At 47.1% G+C, this 23,042-nt stretch overlaps 4 protein-coding genes across 10 annotated transcripts; 2 read left to right on the top strand and 2 right to left on the bottom strand.

Annotated features, from left to right (window-relative positions):
- Positions 1-434: 434 nt before the first annotated feature.
- hrob (homologous recombination factor with OB-fold) lies at positions 435-10,570 on the bottom strand. Its single transcript, XM_029157947.3, has 10 exons — positions 10,378-10,570; positions 10,204-10,254; positions 9,155-10,096; positions 8,814-8,897; positions 4,579-4,713; positions 3,613-3,721; positions 2,820-2,905; positions 2,624-2,746; positions 2,294-2,504; positions 435-1,776 (listed from the first exon to the last, which is right to left on the bottom strand). The coding sequence occupies exons 1-10, from the start codon at positions 10,378-10,380 to the stop codon at positions 1,721-1,723; spliced, it is 1,800 nt and encodes a 599-aa protein (XP_029013780.1). The 5' UTR covers positions 10,381-10,570; the 3' UTR covers positions 435-1,720.
- Positions 10,571-10,783: 213 nt separating this feature from the next.
- asb16 (ankyrin repeat and SOCS box containing 16) lies at positions 10,784-13,401 on the top strand. 3 transcript variants are annotated; one of them, XM_029157956.3, is made up of 6 exons: positions 10,784-11,869; positions 11,946-12,213; positions 12,288-12,696; positions 12,771-12,854; positions 12,923-13,033; positions 13,128-13,401. In XM_029157956.3, exons 1-6 carry the CDS (start codon positions 11,533-11,535, stop codon positions 13,311-13,313), a joined length of 1,395 nt encoding a protein of 464 aa, XP_029013789.1. In that variant the 5' UTR covers positions 10,784-11,532; the 3' UTR covers positions 13,314-13,401. The 3 variants fall into 3 exon arrangements, with proteins under 3 accessions (XP_029013789.1, XP_055366686.1, XP_029013787.1); XM_055510711.1 differs by having other exon boundaries at positions 10,784-11,375; positions 11,521-12,696; XM_029157954.3 differs by having other exon boundaries at positions 10,784-12,696.
- Positions 13,402-13,555: 154 nt separating this feature from the next.
- Positions 13,556-16,169, top strand: tmub2 (transmembrane and ubiquitin-like domain containing 2). Its single transcript, XM_029157961.3, has 3 exons — positions 13,556-13,713; positions 14,535-15,142; positions 15,232-16,169. The coding sequence occupies exons 2-3, from the start codon at positions 14,550-14,552 to the stop codon at positions 15,623-15,625; spliced, it is 987 nt and encodes a 328-aa protein (XP_029013794.1). The 5' UTR covers positions 13,556-13,713; positions 14,535-14,549; the 3' UTR covers positions 15,626-16,169.
- A 112-nt stretch (positions 16,170-16,281) lies between these two features.
- On the bottom strand, positions 16,282-22,782 carry atxn7l3a (ataxin 7 like 3a). 5 transcript variants are annotated; one of them, XM_029157958.3, is made up of 14 exons: positions 22,666-22,782; positions 21,646-21,688; positions 21,462-21,520; positions 21,173-21,305; positions 20,899-21,070; positions 20,724-20,821; positions 20,626-20,648; positions 20,466-20,511; positions 20,293-20,330; positions 20,125-20,193; positions 20,007-20,050; positions 19,437-19,508; positions 18,602-18,738; positions 16,282-18,524 (listed from the first exon to the last, which is right to left on the bottom strand). In XM_029157958.3, the coding sequence occupies exons 3-14, from the start codon at positions 21,510-21,512 to the stop codon at positions 18,322-18,324; spliced, it is 1,086 nt and encodes a 361-aa protein (XP_029013791.1). In that variant the 5' UTR covers positions 21,513-21,520; positions 21,646-21,688; positions 22,666-22,782; the 3' UTR covers positions 16,282-18,321. The 5 variants fall into 5 exon arrangements, with proteins under 5 accessions (XP_029013791.1, XP_040927670.1, XP_029013792.1 ...); XM_041071736.2 differs by having other exon boundaries at positions 21,646-21,685; positions 22,666-22,688; XM_029157959.3 differs by lacking the exon at positions 22,666-22,782 and adding an exon at positions 22,188-22,445 and having other exon boundaries at positions 21,646-21,685.
- Positions 22,783-23,042: the final 260 nt, after the last annotated feature.

Here is a 23,042-nt window from a genome sequence, read left to right on the forward strand (position 1 = left end):
AAGCCCCCGTCCACCTTTTGTAAAGGGCTTAATTGGTAGATGTGCAGATAAGTGAAGGAGTAGCCCCCACTCTGTGCACACGCGCACACACACACACACACGCAGACACACACTTTCAAAGAGACTTGCTCTGGTCAAATCAAGTTTCCCTCCAATTAGTTTTATCATCATGACTTAACTGGATGTAGAACATCTTTACGCTCCCACACGCTCATGAAATTGACTAATGACGTCCACTAGGACCTCAACTGCTTGGAGCGGGGTTACAATCTACTGCCTGCTGGTATGAACTTACAGTATTATATGTGCATATTATACTAGGAACATATAGTGCATGTACAACTGGACCATTTTGCTGAGTGTTTGAACGCTTAAAGCCCACCAGCTTTAATCCATGAGGTGCAAAGTCACCAATAACTCAAATGACACAAACCTATATTTTACTACTTTAATGATACTGAGCCATAATGATGCACATAAATGAATTTGTATTGCTCCTAAGAACAAAGTCTTTATTTATTCTGAATAATCCACTGAATAGTTTTCAGGGATATGCAGCATAAAGTAGCTGCACAGTTACTGGTCTGGATTATTCAGATGCTTTGGGAAATGCTTCAAACTCCACTGATGAAGTTTAGAGACTCCAAACAAAAACCATCTGTATGGACAGGTGGCACTGGGATAAATGTAAACTCTATACCGCATTGAGAATGGGTGACTCATAAGCTAATTAAATGCTTCTCCGACTTCTTGAAGCTGCAGAAAGACGACAGAATGTCTGCACGGCGTCTCCCCACAAAACCTAGAACAAAGTTCAACGTCAGCACTTTGCCTTCAAGCTGTCGGCATCATTTCAGGTCCAATGTGCAGAACAACCAGGCCAACGGCAGAAAATATGTTAACGTGCAAATATTTACAAGGCTGTGGCATAAAGTAATTATTTTTGCAAAACAATAAAGAGGGAAAAGTAATTGGTGTGACTGAAAACGCACCACGTTTCATCATCCAGGCTTCTTTCTTTTGAACATGAACCTGATGACTTGAGCAGCTGCATCATACAGGCAATGACAAAAGGCTGAGGATTAACCTGAATCTCTTAGTGTTGAGGCAGGGTAGTGGAGGATTCTGGAGCCTGTTGGAGAAAACCTCCATGAGAGCCTGTTAGTCACAGCCCAACTCCACCCTAATGCAGATAAGGCTGGGTAAACACTCCTCGGTCAAGCATCCACATGGGACTTGGAGACTAGCAGCCTGCAATCTCTGCCTCAAGACCTCCGATACACCTGTTAATACACAGTAAACAACCCAGGTCACGGCTCAGCCGCTACCGTCGGCAGACACAAGTCACAGGAAGCTGCAGCAGAAAGGGACGTCTCCCCTCTTTCAGTTTGCATAATTAACAAATCAGCGCTGCACAGAGGAGTGTTGCATTTCAAGGTCAGTGAACAGTGTGTGTGAATGAAATGAAGGTGATGGGGCTGCTTGAGCCTCATTACAGCTACAACCAAAAAGGTGCTTAGTTCAGGAGCTTAGTAATGAATGAACAGCCCCATTTGGCTTCGATCGACTGCTTCTTGTAACACGTCAATCAGCGATGACACAGGAAAACAACTTGTGGACTGGATACTAAAGACAGCTGATATAGAAGACGTTCTTTAGTAGTTGGACAGTTACATAGACTTGACAGTAGGGAAATGATTAAAGTGTCTGTTGAGCATCATCAGAAGCTGTAGGTGTCGTCAGGGAGCTCTCCCAGAAGTTCATCAAGATCATCATCTGCACAATAGACAAAACAGAGACAGATGAGACACAGTTACTACTACTAGCTGGTAGTGTTACAAAGGTAAAGGGACTCATGATATGTTCCTGGGATCTTGCAGAACACTGGTGCACATGATTTCTCATGTCAGATATCACGACCGCGTGTCTTCACTTAGCATCTGGAGACTCTGTTTGTTCTAAGCTCATTTAAAAAGTGCCAGGCTTTGATATCATTCATTGTAAATCACTACAAACATTAGTGTTTGAAAACGAAAGGTAAACAAAAGGCATAATCAGAAGCAAACACTAGTCAGTTGCAGCTCTTGTGTAGAACACCGCAATCAGGAGCCTTTTTGTTTCTCTAGTCTCAGGGATGAAGTCGAGTTGTTACCAGCATGTTCCAGAACGTGTCGTTTTCATGCAGCAAAACCTAATTTTACAGCCTGACACTCACTCAGCAAATCAACGATGTGACTGGAATGAATGTGTTCTCTGCTCCTTCACGTGTTGTCACAACAACGAGTGATCCCACCTGCATCCCAGCCCAGGTTCTGTGGCGCTAGGTTCCCAGAAGGCTCTCGTGGATTCAGTCTAGCATCCGCTGGGGCTCGAGGGTCTTCGCCTCCCGTGCATTTTGCCTCCGCTTGTCCCACGTCATCTTCCTCGTCAAACATCAGCCGCATCCAAGACACGGGCTCCGCGAGGACGGTGGCAGAGCGAGTGGGTGATGAACACACGGGCTCCTGGACAGAACATAAAAGTTTTAAGGCGACAGCTGACAGGCTGATGGAGCGTTTCCGGATGTTTTTGTTGGGATGCAGTTGAAATATTTTGGTTTCCAGCCGACAGTAATGGTGCTCACCAGGCAGAACGGGGGGAGCTGGGTGGAGGACAGACTGACTCCATCAGGGTCATAGATCCTCAGCAGGTTGTTGGACGTGACGTTCAAGTAGTGGTTACGATGGGAAGGGGAAAAAACGCCCACCTGCAGCGCAGCATGCAGACAGATTAATGCCAGACACCATTTACCTGCAGACACCATCACAGGCGAGTCTTACTTGTTTAAGCAGCAGGACGGCTCCAACCTTCAGCTCCTCAGCTCTGTCCTCCAGAAGCCGCCGGTGCACGGTTCCCTGAATCTCCCCTTCAGCAAAAACAATATTAAAAACAATATTAAAAATTTAAAATGTTTGGCATTTTAGCTTTAGACCTCAAGTGGCCTTCGGGTGGACGCATGCTAATGTTTTAACCCGCAGTATACGCAGAGAACAGGCCGACGGCAGCTTCTAAGAGAAGCGGCTGCTGGAGGAAAACCTTGTAGCAGGTGGGAGGCACTTTACTGACAGAACAGTCCCTCATGGTGTCAGAAGCACTTAATACCCACCCACTGCTCATGCCAATCTACCACAATTGAATCACTAATAAGCACTTAAGTCTAGTATTGAGTACAACATCCAGTCCTGAGTTTTGATAATCAGTACGCCTCATGTGGCTGCTCTCTGGGGCCATAGCAACCAGCTTGGCAGAAGAGGCTGAATGACACAAAGAGGAAAACCAAGGAGGCAGAGCAGGTGTGGGAGAGATGTCAACGAGCCCGGATTTATACTGTACCCACATGTCCTGCATAATCGAGCATGGCACAGTGGCTGAACTTTGATCTCGCACCATGTGGCGCTCAACCAGGCGAGTGCTCAGCAAGCGGGTGTCAAATGTGAAGCAAACAGCTCACGGCGCCGTTTAACTCGGCTGACTTTGCTCGTCCTGACCGCCGAGTGCGTCGGTTCTCCCCTACGCGCGGGCCGATACGCGCCTCAACCGCGAGCCCGTGATCTCAGCCGCGCGCGGGCGTACCTGTTGGATCTTTAAATACCGCCTTGGCATCGGCGTGCGTGTGAATGATGCTCTTCAGCAGCACGGCCATGTTGGGCACTTTGTTTTTAGCCAGCTGTTTTAGAGCAGCCTGCAAAAAAGCAGAGAAAACAAACAACTCCAGAATAAATACTCTAATGAGCTGTTAAATAATTGATTGAACTGCTCAGAAAATTCATCTAAAAACAGTTTTAATCAAAGTTTAATACTTCTTTCCTTTCTATTAGTTAATAAAACTGATTTATTTAATATGAACAAAAAAACAACCATAAAATCTAAATAACTCAAATAATGAAGCACAACATTAGCCGAGTCCTTAACCCCCTCACTTGTTTAATGCAGGATTATGGAGACGTGCTGTTGCAACAAACAGTGGTGAAGTGGTGCAGACTGTTTGGATCGTCCTCTCACTCTGCTGCATTAGATCTAACATGCTATTGTTCAGTCAACAGCAGAGGGGAGGGCCGTGCGTCGCTGGGTTTGCTCATTCAAGCGAGGATTTTGGAAGCGGAGGTGCATGTTAACGGCTTAACCTCAATGAGCTTAGCCGCTGCCCGGCCAGAGACTCTGTGCATGTAAATGGAGCCGGTGACAAGCAGCCACGAGTGGAGCGAACGTGTGCAAGTGCTCACGACGGCGACGGCCAATCAAAAAGCGCTGGCGAGTTATTCCCCAGGGGTCGACACACCGAGAGAATAAAACAACAGCAGAAAGTCCATTAGAGTGACTGATGAGCAATCAATGAGGGGAACGCACTGTTTATAATTACAAACACCTCCACTGTAGAGCCGTCATTTATCCTGATTATTCTTATAGACCTCCAGCAGCGACACGCCTTCTGCTGCGATGGGGACTAGAGGATAAAATAAAGTGGCAGACGCAGAAATGGGTGTAGAGATGCTTCTCTCTGAACTAAAGAACAGGGTGTTAGCAGCAACCCGGCGTCACCTTTCGCAGCACCATGACCACGCTGTAGGAATGCAGGAAGCACGACGGGTTCCTCTCATCCAGGCCCGTCTCCGCCTTCATCGCTGCCCAGGCGCCGCCGCTGAACTCGTCCTCGTCGGCCTGTGAGCTGGAGCCCTTTACGACAAACACACCGCACTCATTAGACGGCTCGCGAGCGCGGAGACCGGCGTTGTCCACCGGCCCTTTGGTTTAAAAGGCCTCCGCGCGACTGTGTGCGCATCTGGTGTTGGGGAAACTAGCTCTGTCATTACATTACTCTCTGCCTCTTGTTGCGGGGCTCAGATGGTCCCCGAGATTCTGGTGCAATCAGATTGTGTAAAAATTCATTTCACACTGCAGGCTCGACCACTTCAAAGAACAACAACAACAACAACAACACAACTAAGGGTAATGGTTCCTGGGCTGTTTGGTCAGACAATTACTCAGCAGTAGAACCAAGATTTTTCTATCAGCCATTGTTGGCAAACCAAAACGAAAATTGTTCTGTCAGATGTAGACAGGAAAATGATTAGTTATTTCTCCTCTGTACAGCACAAAAACAAAAGGAAATGTTTCCTTTGACGTACACTGACAAAAGCAATTCTGTGCATGCACATCTATCATCCATGCTTATGTTTCCTATAGACCCTTTCTGGGGTTGACTCTCAACTTCCAGTTGCTAAATCCAGTCTGAGTAAATACAAGTGCGCCGAGGTGCCAACTGGTGAAGGTCCAGGAAGACAAACACTTCAATCACATGAAAACAAAGAGAAAAAGGAGCAGAAGGCACCAGAGATAGTGTAAGACAGCATCTAAGGACAAAGCTTGTTACTGAGGAGTAAAAAGGGGGCATTTCCTTATCACACTTAAATACCCACACTGAACTAAACAGTGAATTCCTTTTGTTCCTCCTTGAATTTGCAGTTCAACTTATAAAAGAAACAGAAAAGCTGAGTGGCAGCTTCATTTGGGTTTACAGCCTGCAGCGACAATCTGGCAACAACAAATGTGCCCAGTCAAACTACCACTGTAGCATTTATTTAGCAGCAGAAGCTATCACATCTCATCAAATACTCACTTTTACATTAACATATTAAGAGCCTATCAACTGGCCGCATGAGAAATGAGGCAGCAGCAGGAGCTGATGTTGGTGTAAACAATGCAGGACTTTCCTCTTTCCAACTCAGACGGAGTCAAACAAGAAAAACAATAGAATAGGAGCTGAAAGATGAGGCCTGTCGCAGTGTGCGTCCACAGTTTGCAGACAATTTATCAACTGATCAGAAAGAAAATCACAAGCCAAAGTTTTACGTTAAGTCAAGATTTGAATCGCACTTTGTTATGTGAGGTAATTAACACTAGAACTACTGGGTTTTCTAAATATACCCATTCCCACTAGAAGGTGGTCAAATGATCTGCTCGGCTAGCTGAGACCCTGAATCATCTGTGAACAGCTGCCTTTGTTAGGTAAAGAGGGCCATCACTGACGCACTCTAGGTGGTGGGTTGCGTGGGCTTTCTGACCCTGCTCCTGTCTGCAAGGCTGCACAGTTCCTATGAGTCTAAGAGTGACATCCACTGTTACAATGTTCAACCGCTATGTGCTTGGATTTACAACGTGAAAGGACGAGTGTCATTGTTGCGGTCTCACCGAAGGAAGCAATAAGATATCATCATCAATAATACAATAAGACAGTTTTAGATCCTTCTCAAATGTGGCGAAGCTTTGTTTATTTACAAAAAAAACTAGTTCAAATATTGTTTGCACTGTAACGTCATCAAAAATTACAGAAAAGATGACAGTACACTCATCAAGTTTTAACAAATGTGCAATAAAAAATATAAACAGAAAACGCTTGAAAACGTTTTTTATATTCCGTTTATTTCGTTATTACTGCTTTCACCTGTAACACATAAAGTCATTGTAGAGCTACAACCATGTTCCTACAAAGTTAACCAGATGTTTATTTCGTTATTCCCTCTTTCATGTCCGTCTGTTGAATGAAAGTGGGCGTGGCCATCCACGTAACAGAGCAGGGACACTGGGGGAAGGGGAAACGCTCATCAACACGCAGGACAAAGATCTGCGTTTCTCTGCTGCTACAGCCTCGGCTGCGTTGGGTTGTTAGTGTCCCTTTCACCTGTACCATATGAAATGTGTTCCTGCTAAGTTGATCTTGAGCTGCTATCAGAATCGTTTTTATTCGCCAGGTTTGAACAGGGCAAACATTATTTTTATTTACAAAAAAATTAAAACGTTCACATGTGATTTGCCCGCTTTGATGTAGACAAAATTCTTGAAAGCGTTTTACATTACATCCCGTTTATTTCGTTATCCCCACTTTCATATCTGTCTGATAAATAAAAGTGGGCGGGGCTATCAGTCCCGTAGCAAAGGTAAGCGCTGACTGTGGGGGCTGGGCGCATCAACATACAGGACAAAGACCTGTGTTCCTCTGCCACAGCCTCCTCTTTCAGCCTGTTGCTTTGGGCCGTTATTCCCCCACTTACTGGAGCCACATGTTGACAAAGTTGACCAGCCGCTTTCATGTAGACACCAAACTCTATAAAGCATTTTACTTTACATTCCGTTTATTTCGTTATTAATATACATGTAATTGCAAATGCTGCTCCGAGCTCTTTTACTTTGATGAGTTTTGTGTCTACATGAAAGCGGGCAGAACAACGTCCATGCGTGTGTCACGCTGAAAGCGGCTGGTGAACCTCTTGGGAACATGGCTGTAGCTCTGCAATGACTTTATGTGGTACAGGTGAAAGGGAAAATAACGAAATAAACGGAAATATAAAACAGAATCGCTTTCAAGCGTTTTCTGTTTAAATTTTTTATTGCACATTTGTTAAAACTAGATGGGTGTACTGTCTTTTTTCCTAATTCTTAGTGACGTTACAGTGCAAAGCGTATGGGATTTTTTTGTAAATAAAAATAATTAAATAAACGGAATATAAACCGGAAACGTTTCAAGCGTTTTCTGTTTATATTTTGTAAATAAAAATAAACCCGGTGAATAAAAACGATTCTGATTCTGAAAGCAGCTGATCAACTTCGTAGGAACACATTTCATATGGTACAAGTGAAAGGGACACTAACAACCCAACGCAGCCGAGGCTGCAGCAGCAGAGAAACGCAGATCTTTGTCCTGCGTGTTGATGCGCGTTCCCCATCCCCCAGTGTCACCGCTCTGGGACGTGGATGGCCACGCCCACTTTCATTCACCAGACGGACATGAAAGAGGAAATAACGAAATAAACAGCTGGTTAACTTTGTAGGAACATGGCTGTAGCTCTGCAATGACTTTATGTGGTACAGGTGAAAGCAGTAATAACCAAATAAACGGAATATAAAACGGAAACGCTTTCAAGCGTTTTCTGTTCACCCAAACTAGATGGGTGTACTGTCATCTTTTCAGTAATTTTTAGCATTTGCATGTTGTTGTATATGAATAACGAAATTACGTTTGACAAAACTGTGAAGAGTTCCGTGTCTACATGAAAGCGGGCAGAACAACGTCCGTCTATGACTCACTGCCGAAAGCGGCTGGTGAAACATGGCTGTAGCTCTGCAATGACTTATTATGTGGTACTGGTGAAAGGGGAAATAACTAAATAAATGGAATATAAAACCGAAACGCTTTCAAGCGTTTTTTTGGTTTATAATATATTTTTAATTGCACATTTGTTAAAACTAGATGGGTGAGCGGTGTACTGTCGTCTTTTCTGCAATTTTTAGTAACGTTACAGTGAAATAATGTGTGAACTTTATTTAGTTTTTTTGTAAATAAGCAAAGCAGCAAAACTGTTTTATTGTCTTGTTAATGTTTTTTATTGCTTCCTTCGGTGAGACCGCAACAATGACACTCGTCCTTTCACGTTGTAAATCCAAGCACATAGCGGTGGAACATTGTAACAGTGGATGTCACTCATAGACTCATAGGAACATGAGTAGGAACCCTGCTCTGCCTTGCAGGCAGCAGCAGGGTCAGCGAGCCCATGCGTCCCACCCCACAGAGAGCGTCGGTGATGGCCCTCTTTACGTAACAAAAGCGGCTCTTGGCAGGGTGCCAGCTGGAGCGTGGCGGACAAGTGAACACCCAGCCGTAGTTAGGGGTATATGTAAAGGTGTACGTCCCTTAGTAGTTCTAGTGTTAATTTGATAAAATTCAAGTTTAAGGAAGATTACATGTATTTTGTGCACATTTTAGCTGGTGTCTCTGTTACCTGACTTGGCAAACGGGCCACAACACCATGAGCAGGTGTCTGAGGATTGGAGACCACGATTTCATCCAGACTGTGACCCTGAGGCTGAGAGAGGAGAACTTGATTGTTATTCAGCACCGGTGAAGAAACAAACACGATTGGATAGATCTCAGTCAGTCACTTCATTAGAGACGAGGTGAGAAAAAGCACACGGCAGCATCATAAATTCTGACCTCCGTAAACAATTGAGGTGACTGATTTGGTAGCTTTGCTCCTGGAGGAAAAACAATGCACGCGCGCAAAGAGGGGATGAATTTAAAATGTGTGGCGGCTGGAGAGCACCAGCACTAGTTGAGACTAACCTGCTGTGGCAGGAGTCCAGCAGGGCCAGGGAAGCGTCGGGTCCGGAGCCGGTGAGGCTCAGAGCAAGGCCTCTTCTTGGGAAGCTTGTTAGAGGCCGATACCAACTGCACCAGACGATTAGTGAGAACTGGGGTGTGAAGAGGATGAGGGCTCAGAGAGGAAGAGCCCACAGAAAGAGGGGAAGGGTGTGCAGGTGAGATGGTTTCAAAGAGGCTGCGGGCCTGGAAAGAGGGTCTTGGAGTTTCGCATGATCTCTGTAGTGGCTGAGGTCCGACATGTGTCCTGGAAATGGGGCTGGGAGCGGCAGAGGACGCTCTGAGGCCGGGAAAGACACCAGGGCTCTGAGGAGGGCAGGAAGCTGGAGACCGCACAAGAGAAGCAGGGGGGGTGTAAAGAGGTAGGTTCCGATTGGATGAGCCAAGAGGCTGCCGCGCATGGGTGTGCTGGGTCACCGCTGGACCGGGCCGCGCCTGAACCGCTCCACAGGTCGGCGGCCGCAGCGACTTGGCTGTGGGCACAGATGGAGCAGCAGCAGGAGGTTGAACCTGCCCCATGTGGCCATCGCACTCATCTAGGTCTGCCAGGTCAACATCCCAGTCATCAAACTCATCCGGAGCCTCGGGGGGCTCCAGCGACGCCTGTGGACGTGCACGACTCTGTTGTGATGCCAAAACAGGCCGAGAGTCCGTGCGCGTGGGAGGATGCGCGTGCGGAGGCTGCGCGGAGGACGGGAGCGGCCTCAAACCCAAAGCAACAGTTTGTCCAGCGGCGGCGTGCGTGCTGCTCCCTGGTGCCGGGCCACTGCACGGGGCGCCCGGTCGCTCTCCAGTTCGCTGGAGGCGCGTGTTCTCTGGCGCTCTGTGCGCATCAGACGACGCGGCGGCTGCCACGTCGGCTGGTCCAGACGCTGAGGGGACGGGCCAGTCCGGCCCGAGCAAGTCCTGGAAAAGAACACACATACACACGAGTGGGGGCGGAGGATCATTACGTTACAGGCGGCGAGCGCCGATCGTTAAGTGACAGCTGAAATGAGGAGGCTGGGAATCACCTCATCATCAAAGTCCTCGCCGCTGTTGAACAGGCTGCTTAATTTGCAGGTCTGTAAGAGGGGGCAACGTGATGAAACAGCCACAAAGACAAGCTATGAAGCGAATTAGCTAATGTGCAACCGGTGTGTTATTAGCATGCGCTAGCTCAGTGGCTGTTATATACTGCAACCTACCATGGCAGCCGTGGAATATCGCGATGAAAACCGTGTCTGCTCCGTTCGGACATTTACACCACGCGTTTGTTTTTCTTTATTGTTTAAATATGTTCACTCTGAAAAATAAACCGCATCAAGTAACGAGAAACACGCAGAGTTTCCCTTTCCTCCGTATCGCGCCGTCACGTTCAAACAGAACGTAATGACGCATGGACGCTACTACAAAGATAGGAGAAAACGGCCAAGATGATGCACTCCACCGTTTGTGCCCGCATTAACGCAGCTGCCTGATTTTAAATCTTCATGAATAACAGAGGCTTATAGCATAAACATTCACGTACACATAAAGTAAAGCTTTAAAAAAACAATTATTTTGAATTAATTGTTAATCAAATAATCTAAATATTTTGAATGTTCACATTACATTTCGACTTCATTAGCTATTAATGGATTGTTTGTCGTCGGATCCGCATTTTTATATGTTTCACACTTCTTTTAAATTAATGTCTTATTGTATACTTTTAATTACCTCGCTGCATGTTCAGATTTGGGAAGCAAATACAATTAATGTAAGTGTTAATGCTATTTTCATCCGTCTTATTGTATGATTGTCAGCGTTTCTAAAGCCATTCTCAACACAGATGGACGTGAAAAGCTTAACAGGTTTTCAACACAACTAACACGTGGTGAAACGGCAATATCACCTGACAGGTTACGCTCATATTAATGTGTCAGGTCCTATTTGGGCTCACCGTTTCCTTCTTTGGTCTCCAAGAATGGAAGTTAAAGCTGGATCAGTTCTGCCACCTGGTGGTCGTGCTGGGTAAAACTGTGTCGTGTTACATTCTGGGACATTAATAGACCGGCTTGTGCTGAAGGTTTATTGGAACAACAACCGAACGAAAGGCATTTAGTCTGAAGATCCGTGTTTTAAAAAGAGAAACAGGACTAATTTGAAATAAAAGACTTTACATGACTCCTGCTTGGATCCCGGTGCCCCACAGTTCCAGTGAAGGGTGAGTGAAGGTTGCAGTCTGGCATTTCTGTAAATAGTACAGACCAGCGCCTCTGAAATAAGGGCCTGAGGCTAATGTAGGAGCCTGCAACTCAGATGAAACAGCACAGAAGCATCTGCTCTCCTGCGTTTGCTCTTCTGGAAAGCCCGGCGCCGCCATGTCAAAGGAGACGTTTCCCTTCACGTCGACCTCCCTGCGCTCCCTGAGGCTGGAGCAGGAGCACCAGGAGTGGGAGGATGCTCGGCGACAGCTGGCCCGTAGGAGGTCCATGAGCAGGGCCCCGCGGGCCCGGGCCCCACGCCTCCCTCCCAGTCGGCAGCGGCTCCAGGAGGTCCGGGCCCCCCCGCCCCCGGTCCGGTGCCGGGACCCGGCCGTGCACAACACCTTCATGTGCGGAGACATGAGGGGCGTGTACGCCGTCCTGAAGGACAGCGCCATGGTCAACGCCGTGATGGAGACGGTGCACGAGGAGATGGTGTGGACCCCGGAGATGGGTACGGACGCTCAGGGCGCGTGTCTCGTGGCGCCGCAGGTAAGGCTCAGCGTAACCCGCCACTGTCGCCCCGCCAGGGATGTGGACGCTGAGCTCCAAGGTGAGGCAGACGTCTGCGCTGCGCCTGGCCGCCAGCAGGGGGCGCGCGGGCTGCGTGGAGGAGCTGCTGTTCCGCGGGGCCGAGGTCAACGACGACCCCGGGGGGTCCACGGCGCTCCACGACGCCTGCGCGGGGGCCCACGCCGCCTGCGTCCAGCTGCTGCTCTCCCACGGAGCGGACGCCGACCTGTTAGCGGCGGACGGCAGCGCCCCGCTCCACCTCTGCGCCTCCGCCCAGTCGCTCCAGTGAGCGGTGGTAGTGCTGGTCTGTTACGGCAAGCAGATGACGTCATTAGTAACGCGTGCTCTCCTTTTCCCAGCTGTGCCGAGCTGCTGCTAGACGCAGGTGCCGATGTCAGCGTGAGGACGACGCAGTCGAGGCTCACGCCGCTGCACGTCGCGGCGCGGCGCGGCCTCGAGGAGCACGTGGAGCTGCTCCTGAGCCACGGCGCGGACGTGTTGGCCACCAATCAGGAGGGGGAGACCCCCCTCAACGCCGCGTGCTCCGGGGCCGACAGGCCGTCTGAGGCCGGCCGCTATCTACGCGTGGTCCAAAGGCTGCTGCACGCGGGCGCTGACCCCAGAACAGCGGGCAGGAAGCGGCACACGCCGCTGCACAACGCGTGCGCCAACTGCAGCCCCAGGATCGTGGAGGTGCTCCTGCGGCACGGAGCGAGGGCCGACGTGGCCAACTGTGCAGATTACACGCCCCTGGACTGTCTGCTGCAGGTGGCTGCTGTTGTTTAGCACCTGAGGGGGTTCATTAAGTGGAGCGATACACTGAGTTGTGTTTGTGCCGTTAGGTGGTTGAAGATTACCCGGACCAGCAGCCTGAAGCAGTAGCGCGGTCCCTTCTGAACCACGGAGCCAGGCCTGTTCCACCAGAGGTGCGGGAAACCTTTAAGCACTTAAAATACACATATTTTATTACATTATACAAATTGTGTCGCTCCAGATGTTGAGGCAGTGCGTCCCGTCTCCCGCCACCCTGGAGGTGCTGCTGAACGCCTACACGTCCGTTCCTCCCTGCGAGTGGATGGACTCTCTGTCTGCGCATGCGTACGAGGTGAGCTCGCTATGAAGCGCCTGCGTCCGTTCAGCGGCGCCTCAGCCTCAGCAGGCTGTGTCACCGTGTCCCCGCCCCCCCCGTTTCCTCCCAGGACCACCGGCCGTTCCTGGACCTGGTGCGCGAGCGGAGCGGCCAGCCGCGCTCCCTGCAGCACCTCGGCCGATGCGCTCTGCGGCGCCTCTTAGGAGCCCGCTGTTACGTCACCGTCAGCCAACTGGACATTCCTCCATCTGTGAGGGAGTACGTGCTGCTGAGGAATGACGGGACTCTGCAGTAACGACTAGTTAATCTAAGATGACGTTTGTATGAACTGACATTTGTTTTGCCAACTTTAAAGTATATTAAATAAACTTTTTTTGAATATGCGTCTGAAATAACTCTTTATTTATGTTAGCTGAAAGCCTAAATGTTTTGTAAATATATTTCACTGCCATAATTAAACCATATTAGTAAACGTCAACACGGGACACCCGCACCACTTCATAGGTGCTCGTCTTTCGTAATTACTGGAGCAGGAGGAGCAACAGGCGGGTGAACCGTTTCCAAAGCAAGCGCCCCCTGCGGTCCGTTGGTGACGTCACGCCGTCGCCTCCGTGTTTATGTGGCGTTAACGGAGCCGCTGCTAACTAGCATCCAGACCCGTTCTCGCCAACATGCTGTGATTCCACAGCTCGCAGGTAAGATCCGGCGTTGTCTGCAGCGCGGCCACGTTCAAGACAAAAGTCTCAGGGCTCGGTTCAAAACCCGCTGCGACCAGAAGTAAAACCGAGCAGGGAGACGCAAGAACTGCCGAAGGTCGTTTTTCAGATTGGCGAGCTACAGGCTAGCTTAGCATGCTAACGGCGGGATAAAGTGCAGCAAAACAAGTTATCAGCGCACAGGCCCCGTCACGGTGTAAAGCGACGACTATGTAGTGTCATAATAAACCTGACACGATAATGGCCCGTGGATGGGAGAAGGGGTGGACAAACCTTAGCTCCACCTCAGCTAACCGCTACGAACAGCTGGTCCGTATGCAGAGTAACCTTCATCCTAGACAGCCCCTATTACTGCGTCTTAAGAACGGTGTAATTCGTGTTGATAAACGTTTAAAAACAAATGACATGTCCACAAGATAGATTTGTGTAAAATAATATTAAATTATATTTAATTGTTGTTATCGACTTGTTGAATCTTCGATTTTTTTGGTAAGTAACTTTCTGAGATACATTATTGCAAAAAACTATTTACAGTAACTCAAGTCATCAAGTAGCTGATTAATTATTACTAATTAGTTTCAGTCGCAATATAACATCATAAGTCAATGCAATGTACTAAAGTAGTTATGAGATAAAAGCGTAGAACTATTTTTGGCAAATCAGTGAATTAGAATCTGAATGAATCCAGGTATTTGGTGATGCTGGTGTTACGATCTACATACCTTTAGTTTATGGAGAGCATGGAGTTGCCCTGGTTAATAATTCATTTGTTTACCACTTGACGTGTGAATGTTCACCAGGTTTGAAGGGCTGTGATGGCAGTGTGTGCACTGACCATGTTGGATGGGATGGAGAATGAGGTCACAGCGGCTGGGGGCGTCTTGCTCCTGGTCCTGGCTCTTGTCCTGGCCTGGCTCTCCACTCACGTAGCTGATCGCGGAGACCACATACTGGGTACCATCCTCACCGTGGGCGCCCACGCCTCCCTGTTTGGACTGGGAGGCCATGATAGTTACAGCAGAGGCCCTTCCATTGTTGACACCCCTGAACAGCAGACTCCTCCACCCTCGCAGGAGATCAAGCCAGATGATGGCGAGTCTGGGACTGAGCAGGCCGAGGGGGGGGGAGCTGAGGAGGTTAGGACGGACCTCCTGCTGGACATACAAAGCAAACAACCACAGGCTGAAAGGCTGCATACCTCTGACGAGGAGGATGAGGAGGATGCTGATGATGAGGAAGAGCTGGAGGAAGAGGATAAAAGGGTTATAGGGCACATCCCAGTTTTGACCAGTCCCGTCTATCTCCCCACTACCAGTAAAACCTCCATTACTGTCCGTCTGAAGTTTTTAAACGAAACAGAGGAAGTAGCTGTTGTAGAGCCACAGGACACGGTGGGAGAGTTGAAAAGGTCAGTAGGTGACTGGTTGATGATCTAACTTCAAGAATTCTGTGTGTTTCTCTTGTTTTGTTCAACCTCTCTACGTTTGTCTTCTGCAGCAAATACTTCTCAGGTCGAGAGCAGCAAATAAAACTGATCTACCAAGGACAGTTGCTCCAGGATCCCAAGAAGACAATGACGTCCCTGAACATCACACACAACAGCGTGATCCATTGCCACATCTCCCAGGCCCTGCACGAGGCGAGTCCAGAGGACGGGGACCAGACCGCGACTGGGGCAGGACCTGGGTCGGGGGTCTCTGGAGGGTTCAGGGCTGCGGGCGTCGCCATTAGCACCAGCAGCCTGGTGGTGCCCGTGTTCGTGGTGATACTGGCGGTGGTGTGGTACTTCCGCATCAACTACAGGCAGTTCTTCACCGCCCCTGCAACCATCTCCCTGGTGGGAGTCACCGTGTTCTTCAGCTTTCTGATATTTGGGATGCACAGCCGCTGAGAAAGCAGAGTAAGAGATAAAGTGGTGGGAGAGCAGCTGAGGACTAAGAGACTAATGGAAATGGGCCTGGGATTGGATTCCTGCAGAGCGTGTATGAAATAATGAACCATTGAATGACTTGCTGCTCAAACTGAACCTTTTTGGCTTCTTGACTTAGCAGCCTACACTATATTTGACACAACGCTTTATCTTGTCTACTTTTTTTGTGTTAACTGTTAATGAAAACGCACCTTTGTTTTCGGACGTCAGTGATTGTTAGTTTTTTTTTTAATGAATATAAAACCGTTTGGCATCACTCACTGTCGTACTGTGCGTGTGCCTGTGAACCTTTATTTTGTTATCTGAATGACTCAGGCTCCGTGTTTGCAGATTTAAACAGTACAGTGTTTTACTGCGAGGCCAAAAATGTTGCTGTGTAAAAACAGGCTAACTTAAATATGTGATAGACTTAAAACATTTTGATATTGTAAATATACTGTGTATTTTCTGTAAATAAAAGGAGAGTGGATCAGGTGAAGCTTCATCTGGCACTTGATCACGTGGAGAGAGGAGATTCAACCTTGATTACGCTGAACTGCTCTGGCTTCAGTGACGTCTCAAATTAAAGCATTCCAAACCCAGCTTCAGCATCTGGTGGTGGTCTCGAGAAGCAGAGGTGCGATTACGCTTCATGTTTATTTTTATACAGACATCACTATGCATGTCAGTGAAGAAAAATAACCTGTATCACATTAGCTCAGATACAACAGTCATTTGCACAAACACACAATTGCTTGTGCTTATAGAAGAGAAATAGTGCACGTTCTACCTGCATTCACAGATACACGATAAGCCTCAGGTTAGAATCATTCCCATCAAGTGACTCAACAATAAACCAGATCTACAAAAGTAGCTAAATAAAGGCTCATTTATCTTTAGTGCACATCAAACTCTCAAAAAAAAGCACAGTTAATGTTACTGGACACAAGATGAAGCACTGGAAATAAATTGAGCTTTCAAACAAACGTGCTTTAATTTAGGGACTGTACAAACATGACTGAGGGGCTCAACTTCATGTAGTTAAAGGCCTCCAGCTAGTTTACTTTATCCTCAAATATATTACTGGCTGTTGGATAAAGTTATTCGAGCCTTTGATAAGTGAAGGGGCTCAGTAAAGGGAGTGTGTTGGTTCACTATATTAAGTCATTGATACAGGTGAAGCAAACAAACAGGGAAAAAAGCAGATTCAGGTTTCAGAGGGAGCCGAGACAAATCATGAGCAACTGTGGCTACACATTAACTATAATTAATAACATCCTCATCTCAGACTTAACTATTTGCAGTTAACTGAACTGCAGTTGATGTTCAGGCTTTGGTTTGTGAAAAAAACGTTATCTCTGGTTCTGACTCTGAATGTTGGATCACAGACTCTACAGACAGACCCACATCTACAGAGACGCTGTCCTCTCGACAATTCACTTCTTGCTTCCTTTACAATAAACCTTTCATGAAGATAACGAAACAGTTTAATCTGAGCTGGGAGGTTCTGCGCTCTCCCAAAGATTACAGATCAAGTCCTACAGGGGAAGAAAAGCAAACAAATGTTTGTACAGTCCCTAAGTTTTACAGTTTTACTTATGCACTTCTAAACCAAGGTCTTCTGATTCGTATAAAACAGCAAGTACAAGACTGGTGCTGTGAAGCGAGTGAAATATCTAAAACGTCTACATGATCAAACATGGGCTGTGATGCTGAGTGACGAGCAGAGCTGCAGGACTGAAGGAGTCACACGTACTGCCCACGTGCCCTAAACCAGCCCACCGAATCAAACAGCAGAGCCTGCCTCTACACACAAACAATATACAAACGGCGCCGCCTCCGGCAGCGGCGTCCGAACTTAAATATCCATGTAAACAAGAGACAAATACTGAACGCGACGCACATACTTTCACAAACGTGACACGTTGTAGAGTGCATAGTTTGGTGAAAATATACGTCCTGTGATCCAAACACAAGAAGCAACGTTCACACTGGATCCAAGCTTTCACACAGATGCACACGCACACACACACACACAGACACACACATGTGCAATACAACGCAATCCCATTAAAAAGTCACTGGGGAGTGCTCCACGTCATCTTCTGATCATAATGTGGGAAGTCAATCCAATTGTTTTGATAATACAAGTAGTTAAGAAAAACTCAACTGTGGGTGATGTTTTTACTGTTGATTTTGTGGAGCAGTTTTTTTTATTTTTGAGCTGTTTCACACCATAAGCTGGTACCAATCCCTTTTTATCCCAAAGCGTTAACCCAGTGTTACAGGACATTTCTACAGCTTTGGGCATTAAATGCAAACGTTTAAGGGTGCATCTGTTTCTGGTTCCCATGATTTGGGCCTCGGCCTCATAATTTCAGTTCAAGAGGAATCAAAGCCCTGCAAGGAGCCGGTTTCCTTGTATAGTGTGAAGTGATTGGCCTCAACAGAATCTGACTGCACTGGTTCCCACGGCAGCAGGACGTCCCAGCAGCAGCGCTGCAGAATCTGGGAGCAGTGTTGTGTGGAGTTCTTGTTTCGGAATGATCTTGTGAAGCATCACATACAGGTGGACTGTTCAGTCGTCCACATTGGCGGTTATGTTGAGACATTTTAAACCAAGTTTAAGAAAAAAAAAAGTGAGGTGCCTGTAAATCTCGCTGAACAGAAGGTTTCTGTTAGTTTAAGTCATCGTAGATACTGGAAATGGAAGGTGCTGGGACTTTGGGCCTCTTTTTTTTGGCTGGTAAGCCGATATTACTCTGAGAGCTGCTGCCGCCGCCGGTCAGACTCCCACCGATGCTCGCTCCTCCTCCACTGCTCAAACCAAGAGACGCCCTCTTCTTTTTCTTGGGCTTCCTCGAATCTGAATGGTTGGTGCCTGAGTGAAGAAATGAAAAAACGCTCTTAAGACCCACCCACTTGTGTTGTTCACTGTAACGCAGTTCAGTGTCTTACTGGCTTTGGACGAGGCAGAGTCGGTGGGTGAGACGTCGGGGGAGTCTTCCCACTGCAGGTGGCTTATGAGGGTCTGTCCATCAGGAATGTCAAAGCTGTCGCTCTCCTCCACAGCGTCTGCATCAGGCAGCAGCGGCCTGCGATAGAAGACGCAGTCAATGTTAGGACGACAATGCCCAGACGCTAAACATTTATGTCGGGGTTTGTGCTTTTATTCTGACACCAAGTTTCAGATTTCACTTTGAGCCCCGACATATTTCGCTGGACGTTTTCATTTCAAATACATAATGGTTAAGAAACGTAAAAGCAGTTACACAATCAAAGACAATGGCCAGTCAACGATCCCAATACTGGAGAGCAGTCAACACGCTTTGCACTGGCTTCAGTAGACAGCGTAAAACAGCAAGTAATGCTAAATACTACGGTCATTTAAAACGCTACCAATCTGTTCAGTTGCATAAAATGAGAATAGCTAATATTAGTTTTATTTTAGTGAAGTATTAGTTGTTTTTAAGCAGGACACCAACCCTTACAAGGCCCTAAGGGGAATGTATGAAAACTGTACCATGTATACATTACATGGGCTGGGTTATATTTGAAGACAGTTGCTGCAACAGAGTTTGTGTCACAGGTAAAAGCCCTTGATGATCTCTGACCTTTCATGTAGGACATGTCTCAGGATACTCAGCTTGTCCCCGAACAATCAAGTTAGAGGAAGACACACAAGTACTAGAGGACTCCCATCAGCGCTACAGTGCCGTTCTGTTCCTCTCTCATCACCACAACACTCATTCAATCATGACTTTGGTTAAGGAAGGGGACAGGGCACACTCACGCGGACGGCCCCAGGAGGAACACCCTGACGGCCCTCCTCTGTTCGTCCGTGTGCTGGGGACATCGCTGAGACCTGGTGGGACACAAGCTGGCATTACACGTGTCTGAGTGACGCCGGCCCACGCGCGTCACACCTGCGTGGCTCAGCCTGAGCCCCAGAGAGGGAGGTGGGCTGCTACGGACACGGCCGGTGAGCCATCGGGAAGGGGCAGAGCGTCAATGGCGTGTTAGAGGTAATGAGGTGTTAGAGGCTGCTCACTGACTGGGTCCAGTTCAAAGGTCCCTGTTGCTTCTGTGACTGCTGCAGAATTTGGGGTTTAATTTGTCACACAGGCAATGAGTGGGAAAGACGCTGGCTCAGAGTCACACCAAGATGCCACCTGTGTTCCCTTAGGATTGTCCCAACGTACATGGTCATATTCATGGAAAACAATAGAACTGATCAATAAGGCCCTCCACATCATGATACAGTACCTGATATTTATTCCAGAGATCAGACCAATAAAATTAGGCAAATATTGTTCCCGCCGACAGGGAAGCTTAACAGTGTCAGCAGATATAAAGGAATTACCTGGTACACATCTTCTTGGTGTGCTCAGAGATCACTCCACATTGCTGCAGACACAAACGTCACTTTAGTACGTGGAGTAACGCACATCCGCAGGAGGTGGATGAATGAAGTTGCTCACCGTTGTTAAAAGGGATCTGACCTCCTCAGGCGCTAATGTCTCATAACTGATGCCAGTGTTGTAGGTATACTGAAACAGACCAAAGAGCCTCCGTGAAGTCAGCGAGCTCACACTACAACATGAAGAACGACGTGCTCTAATAGGCAGCGTGAACAAAGCGGTCGTCACCTTGTAGGTCTCAGAGCTGACCGTGCTCCCGAGCTCACCTGAAAAAGAAAAGTAGCTGCTTCTTAACAACCCGTTCCTCTCATGACAAACTTAAGGATAAATGATTCAGATTTTTAGTACAGCTGTATTATACTCTTTAATGCATATTGATTCAATGAAAAAAAACAACTTACCATTTTTGTGTTTGAGAGATTTGGATCTTCTGGGAGAATTTTGATTCTGAACAAAGGAAAAGCATCAATGTAACAATAAGTTACTCAGACATGTTAAACTATACTTACTCAAATTTGTCTGCATTTTCCAGAAGCAAAAGAGGAAAATAAACACCAATACCTTATCAGACTTTCTCTTCTTTGCTGTTAAAAGAAAATGTGTTGTTTATTAAGTGATACCAAACTGGTGATTAGGTTTGATGATTTCCATGCGCTCACCTTTCTTCTCTGCCCCATACGACCAGTCGTTATCATTTAGGTCATCATTGTCTTCCTGGTCACTCTCTGACTTGCTCATGTTATTATTGGTGGCCAGTCTGTTCAAACACACAAAGACAAGCTGATGCGACGCTCACACACATTTTGATCCATACAGCATCGGTTATGAACTGACCTGCGGTTGGCAATGCGGCTGCTGTTGCGTCCCATACCAAGACATTTCTCCAAGTGCGGAGCAAAGCGAGACGCCGCTATGAGTCTTTTGCAGTTGGGGCACTCACACTCTTTGTTCTTCCACTGATTGTATACTTGCCCAAATATGTCCAGTCCTGGCTGATCCACAATTTCTAATAGCAAACATATAATGACACATTGTGAGCAGCTGCACCAAAGTAAAGGCCAAGACTATTTATGTAAAAGATAAAAGAAAAAAAAATCATGTGGCGCACCAAACTCCTTCATGCTTTCTTGGTCCGTTTCATCCAAGAAGAAGTAGCCTTGTTTCACAGCACGATGCACCTCAAAACACAGGCCCAAACAAGCATCTTCCACCAGCTCAGAGTAGATGTCATGGACCAAGGTCTACAGTCATAAGATCAGAGATGTTGTGATGACAGTTTGGTTTATAAGTATGACGTGTGATGACATTTGCCAAATTAAGACCATGTCTACTTGTGTGTGTGTGTGTGTGTGTGTGTGTGTGTGTGTGTGTTAAAAACAGAAGAAACCAGCTTTCACCTCCAGCTTTGTGTTGTCTGAGCCTGATAGGGGCATATCCTCCATTTTCATTTGAAAGTCTGTATGACAAATTTACAACAAGAAAAGCTTCATTAACTACAATGAATCCATAGATGATCAAGAGTAACATCTGAGACAAAATCCTGGTTTATGAGTCGAAGGACGTGTGCTTAAAAGTACCTACTTTTAAAATAGCTGTCAGTATTTGTCGTAGAAGTGCTGAACTGCTGCAAAAAGACAGAAATACAATAATAAGCCAATAAACAGGGTATTAATTGAAAAAGGGGAAATGTGTGGACTTCATTCACTTCAAGTGCTGATCACAGCAGCAGATTCAATACAAATCAAACAGAAACCAGGGGACGTACGTCAGTGAAGTCACACTCAACAGTGACAGCAGGAACGCTGAGCTTAACAGGCGTTTAACGGCATCGTTAGGTCCCGGCGCGTCAGGTGTGAGCGAGTAAATGGACCTTATGCACAGCATCAACAGTAAACGCATGGCAAACATCAGCCGATTTGAAACCAGCATCAGATGGTGCACACTCAGTTGTTTGCCATCACTTTTGCCGTTAGCTCTTCCTAGCTAGTCCCCGTACGAACGCACCGCTGGAGCGGCTGCGGCGTCACCGAAGCAACGAGCTCGGGTCACGTTTAGTGGCCAGTTAGCAGAGTTAGCAGAGTTAGCTAGCGCGACGGCGTTCGTGTCAGACTGTTTCCTCTTACCCCGTCATATCGAAAACTCAGCCTGAACCTGATGCAGGCGGGTTTTCGTAAAGAGGCAACATCCCCGAGTCGCTCCGCGTAACGCGAGAACACGTCAACACGCAGCCCGCTCGTCAGCGGTGCCCATCTTACTCCCACGGGTCAAACGAAACCTTTGTTTAAGTGAGCTGTTGTCTCAGGTGTCGGTTGTATTAACGTTATCAACCCAGTTGACATCGAGGAGGCCAACGCAGCAGAACCAAACACCAAAATAAAATGACCGACTTCCGGTGTAAGCCAGGAAAATAAAAGCTTGGGCAATCGCATGTGGCGCTAATTCAGCCGCAGTGGAAGACGTAACCAGCAGCAATAACCAGCAAAAAAACAATAGCACTTATCAGAAAAAATAACTAATAACAGTAATCCGCTGTGACCAAAGTGACATATACTGTGTCGATTTGGAAAACAAAAATGTAACCAAAAGATAAATAGGACCTACTTGATCTCCTTTCGTAGTTGTACTGAGCTATTCATTCATATGTTATTCAGATGTTGTTACCACAGGCCTCCTACGCACAACACACATCACCCTGTTTGGCTACTTCATCTATATTTAGAAAATACATTAAGTAGTTGCTAGGACAACTATTTTGAAAAGGCAACCCTCGTGTTTCCGCTCTAGGCGTCACACTTGTCGTTTACACTCTTCAGACATTAATAAACGAAGTGAAGGTTTCAGCTCTTTATCTGGAATCAGTTTGTTAAGTCTGAGCAGCTGAATGATGTCACCGCCTTCTTCTATGACCTAATGTGTATAGAGAGAAAACAGATACTATTTGTGTTTTTAAAGCCAAATACTAAGGTCATACATTTAAA

This window comes from Betta splendens, chromosome 8 (assembly GCF_900634795.4).
Source record: "Betta splendens chromosome 8, fBetSpl5.4, whole genome shotgun sequence".
Lineage (NCBI taxonomy): Eukaryota > Metazoa > Chordata > Actinopteri > Anabantiformes > Osphronemidae > Betta > Betta splendens.

Coding starts and splice junctions, on each gene's coding strand:
- hrob (XM_029157947.3), bottom strand. Junction 3,722..4,578: donor TGGTCATGGTGCTGCGAAAG/GTGACGCCGGGT, acceptor GCTTTTTTGCAG/GCTGCTCTAAAACAGCTGGC. Junction 2,505..2,623: donor AGCTCCCCCCGTTCTGCCTG/GTGAGCACCATT, acceptor TGTTCTGTCCAG/GAGCCCGTGTGTTCATCACC.
- asb16 (XM_029157954.3), top strand. CDS start 11,533: ATGTCAAAGGAGACGTTTCCCTTCACGTCGACCTCCCTGCGCTCCCTG. Junction 12,855..12,922: donor CCAGGCCTGTTCCACCAGAG/GTGCGGGAAACC, acceptor GTGTCGCTCCAG/ATGTTGAGGCAGTGCGTCCC. Junction 13,034..13,127: donor TGTCTGCGCATGCGTACGAG/GTGAGCTCGCTA, acceptor GTTTCCTCCCAG/GACCACCGGCCGTTCCTGGA.
- tmub2 (XM_029157961.3), top strand. CDS start 14,550: ATGGCAGTGTGTGCACTGACCATGTTGGATGGGATGGAGAATGAGGTC. Junction 15,143..15,231: donor ACGGTGGGAGAGTTGAAAAG/GTCAGTAGGTGA, acceptor TGTCTTCTGCAG/CAAATACTTCTCAGGTCGAG.
- atxn7l3a (XM_029157958.3), bottom strand. CDS start 21,512: ATGAAAATGGAGGATATGCCCCTATCAGGCTCAGACAACACAAAGCTG. Junction 20,822..20,898: donor AGCCGCATTGCCAACCGCAG/GTCAGTTCATAA, acceptor GTGTTTGAACAG/ACTGGCCACCAATAATAACA. Junction 20,331..20,465: donor ATCTCTCAAACACAAAAATG/GTAAGTTGTTTT, acceptor TTTCTTTTTCAG/GTGAGCTCGGGAGCACGGTC.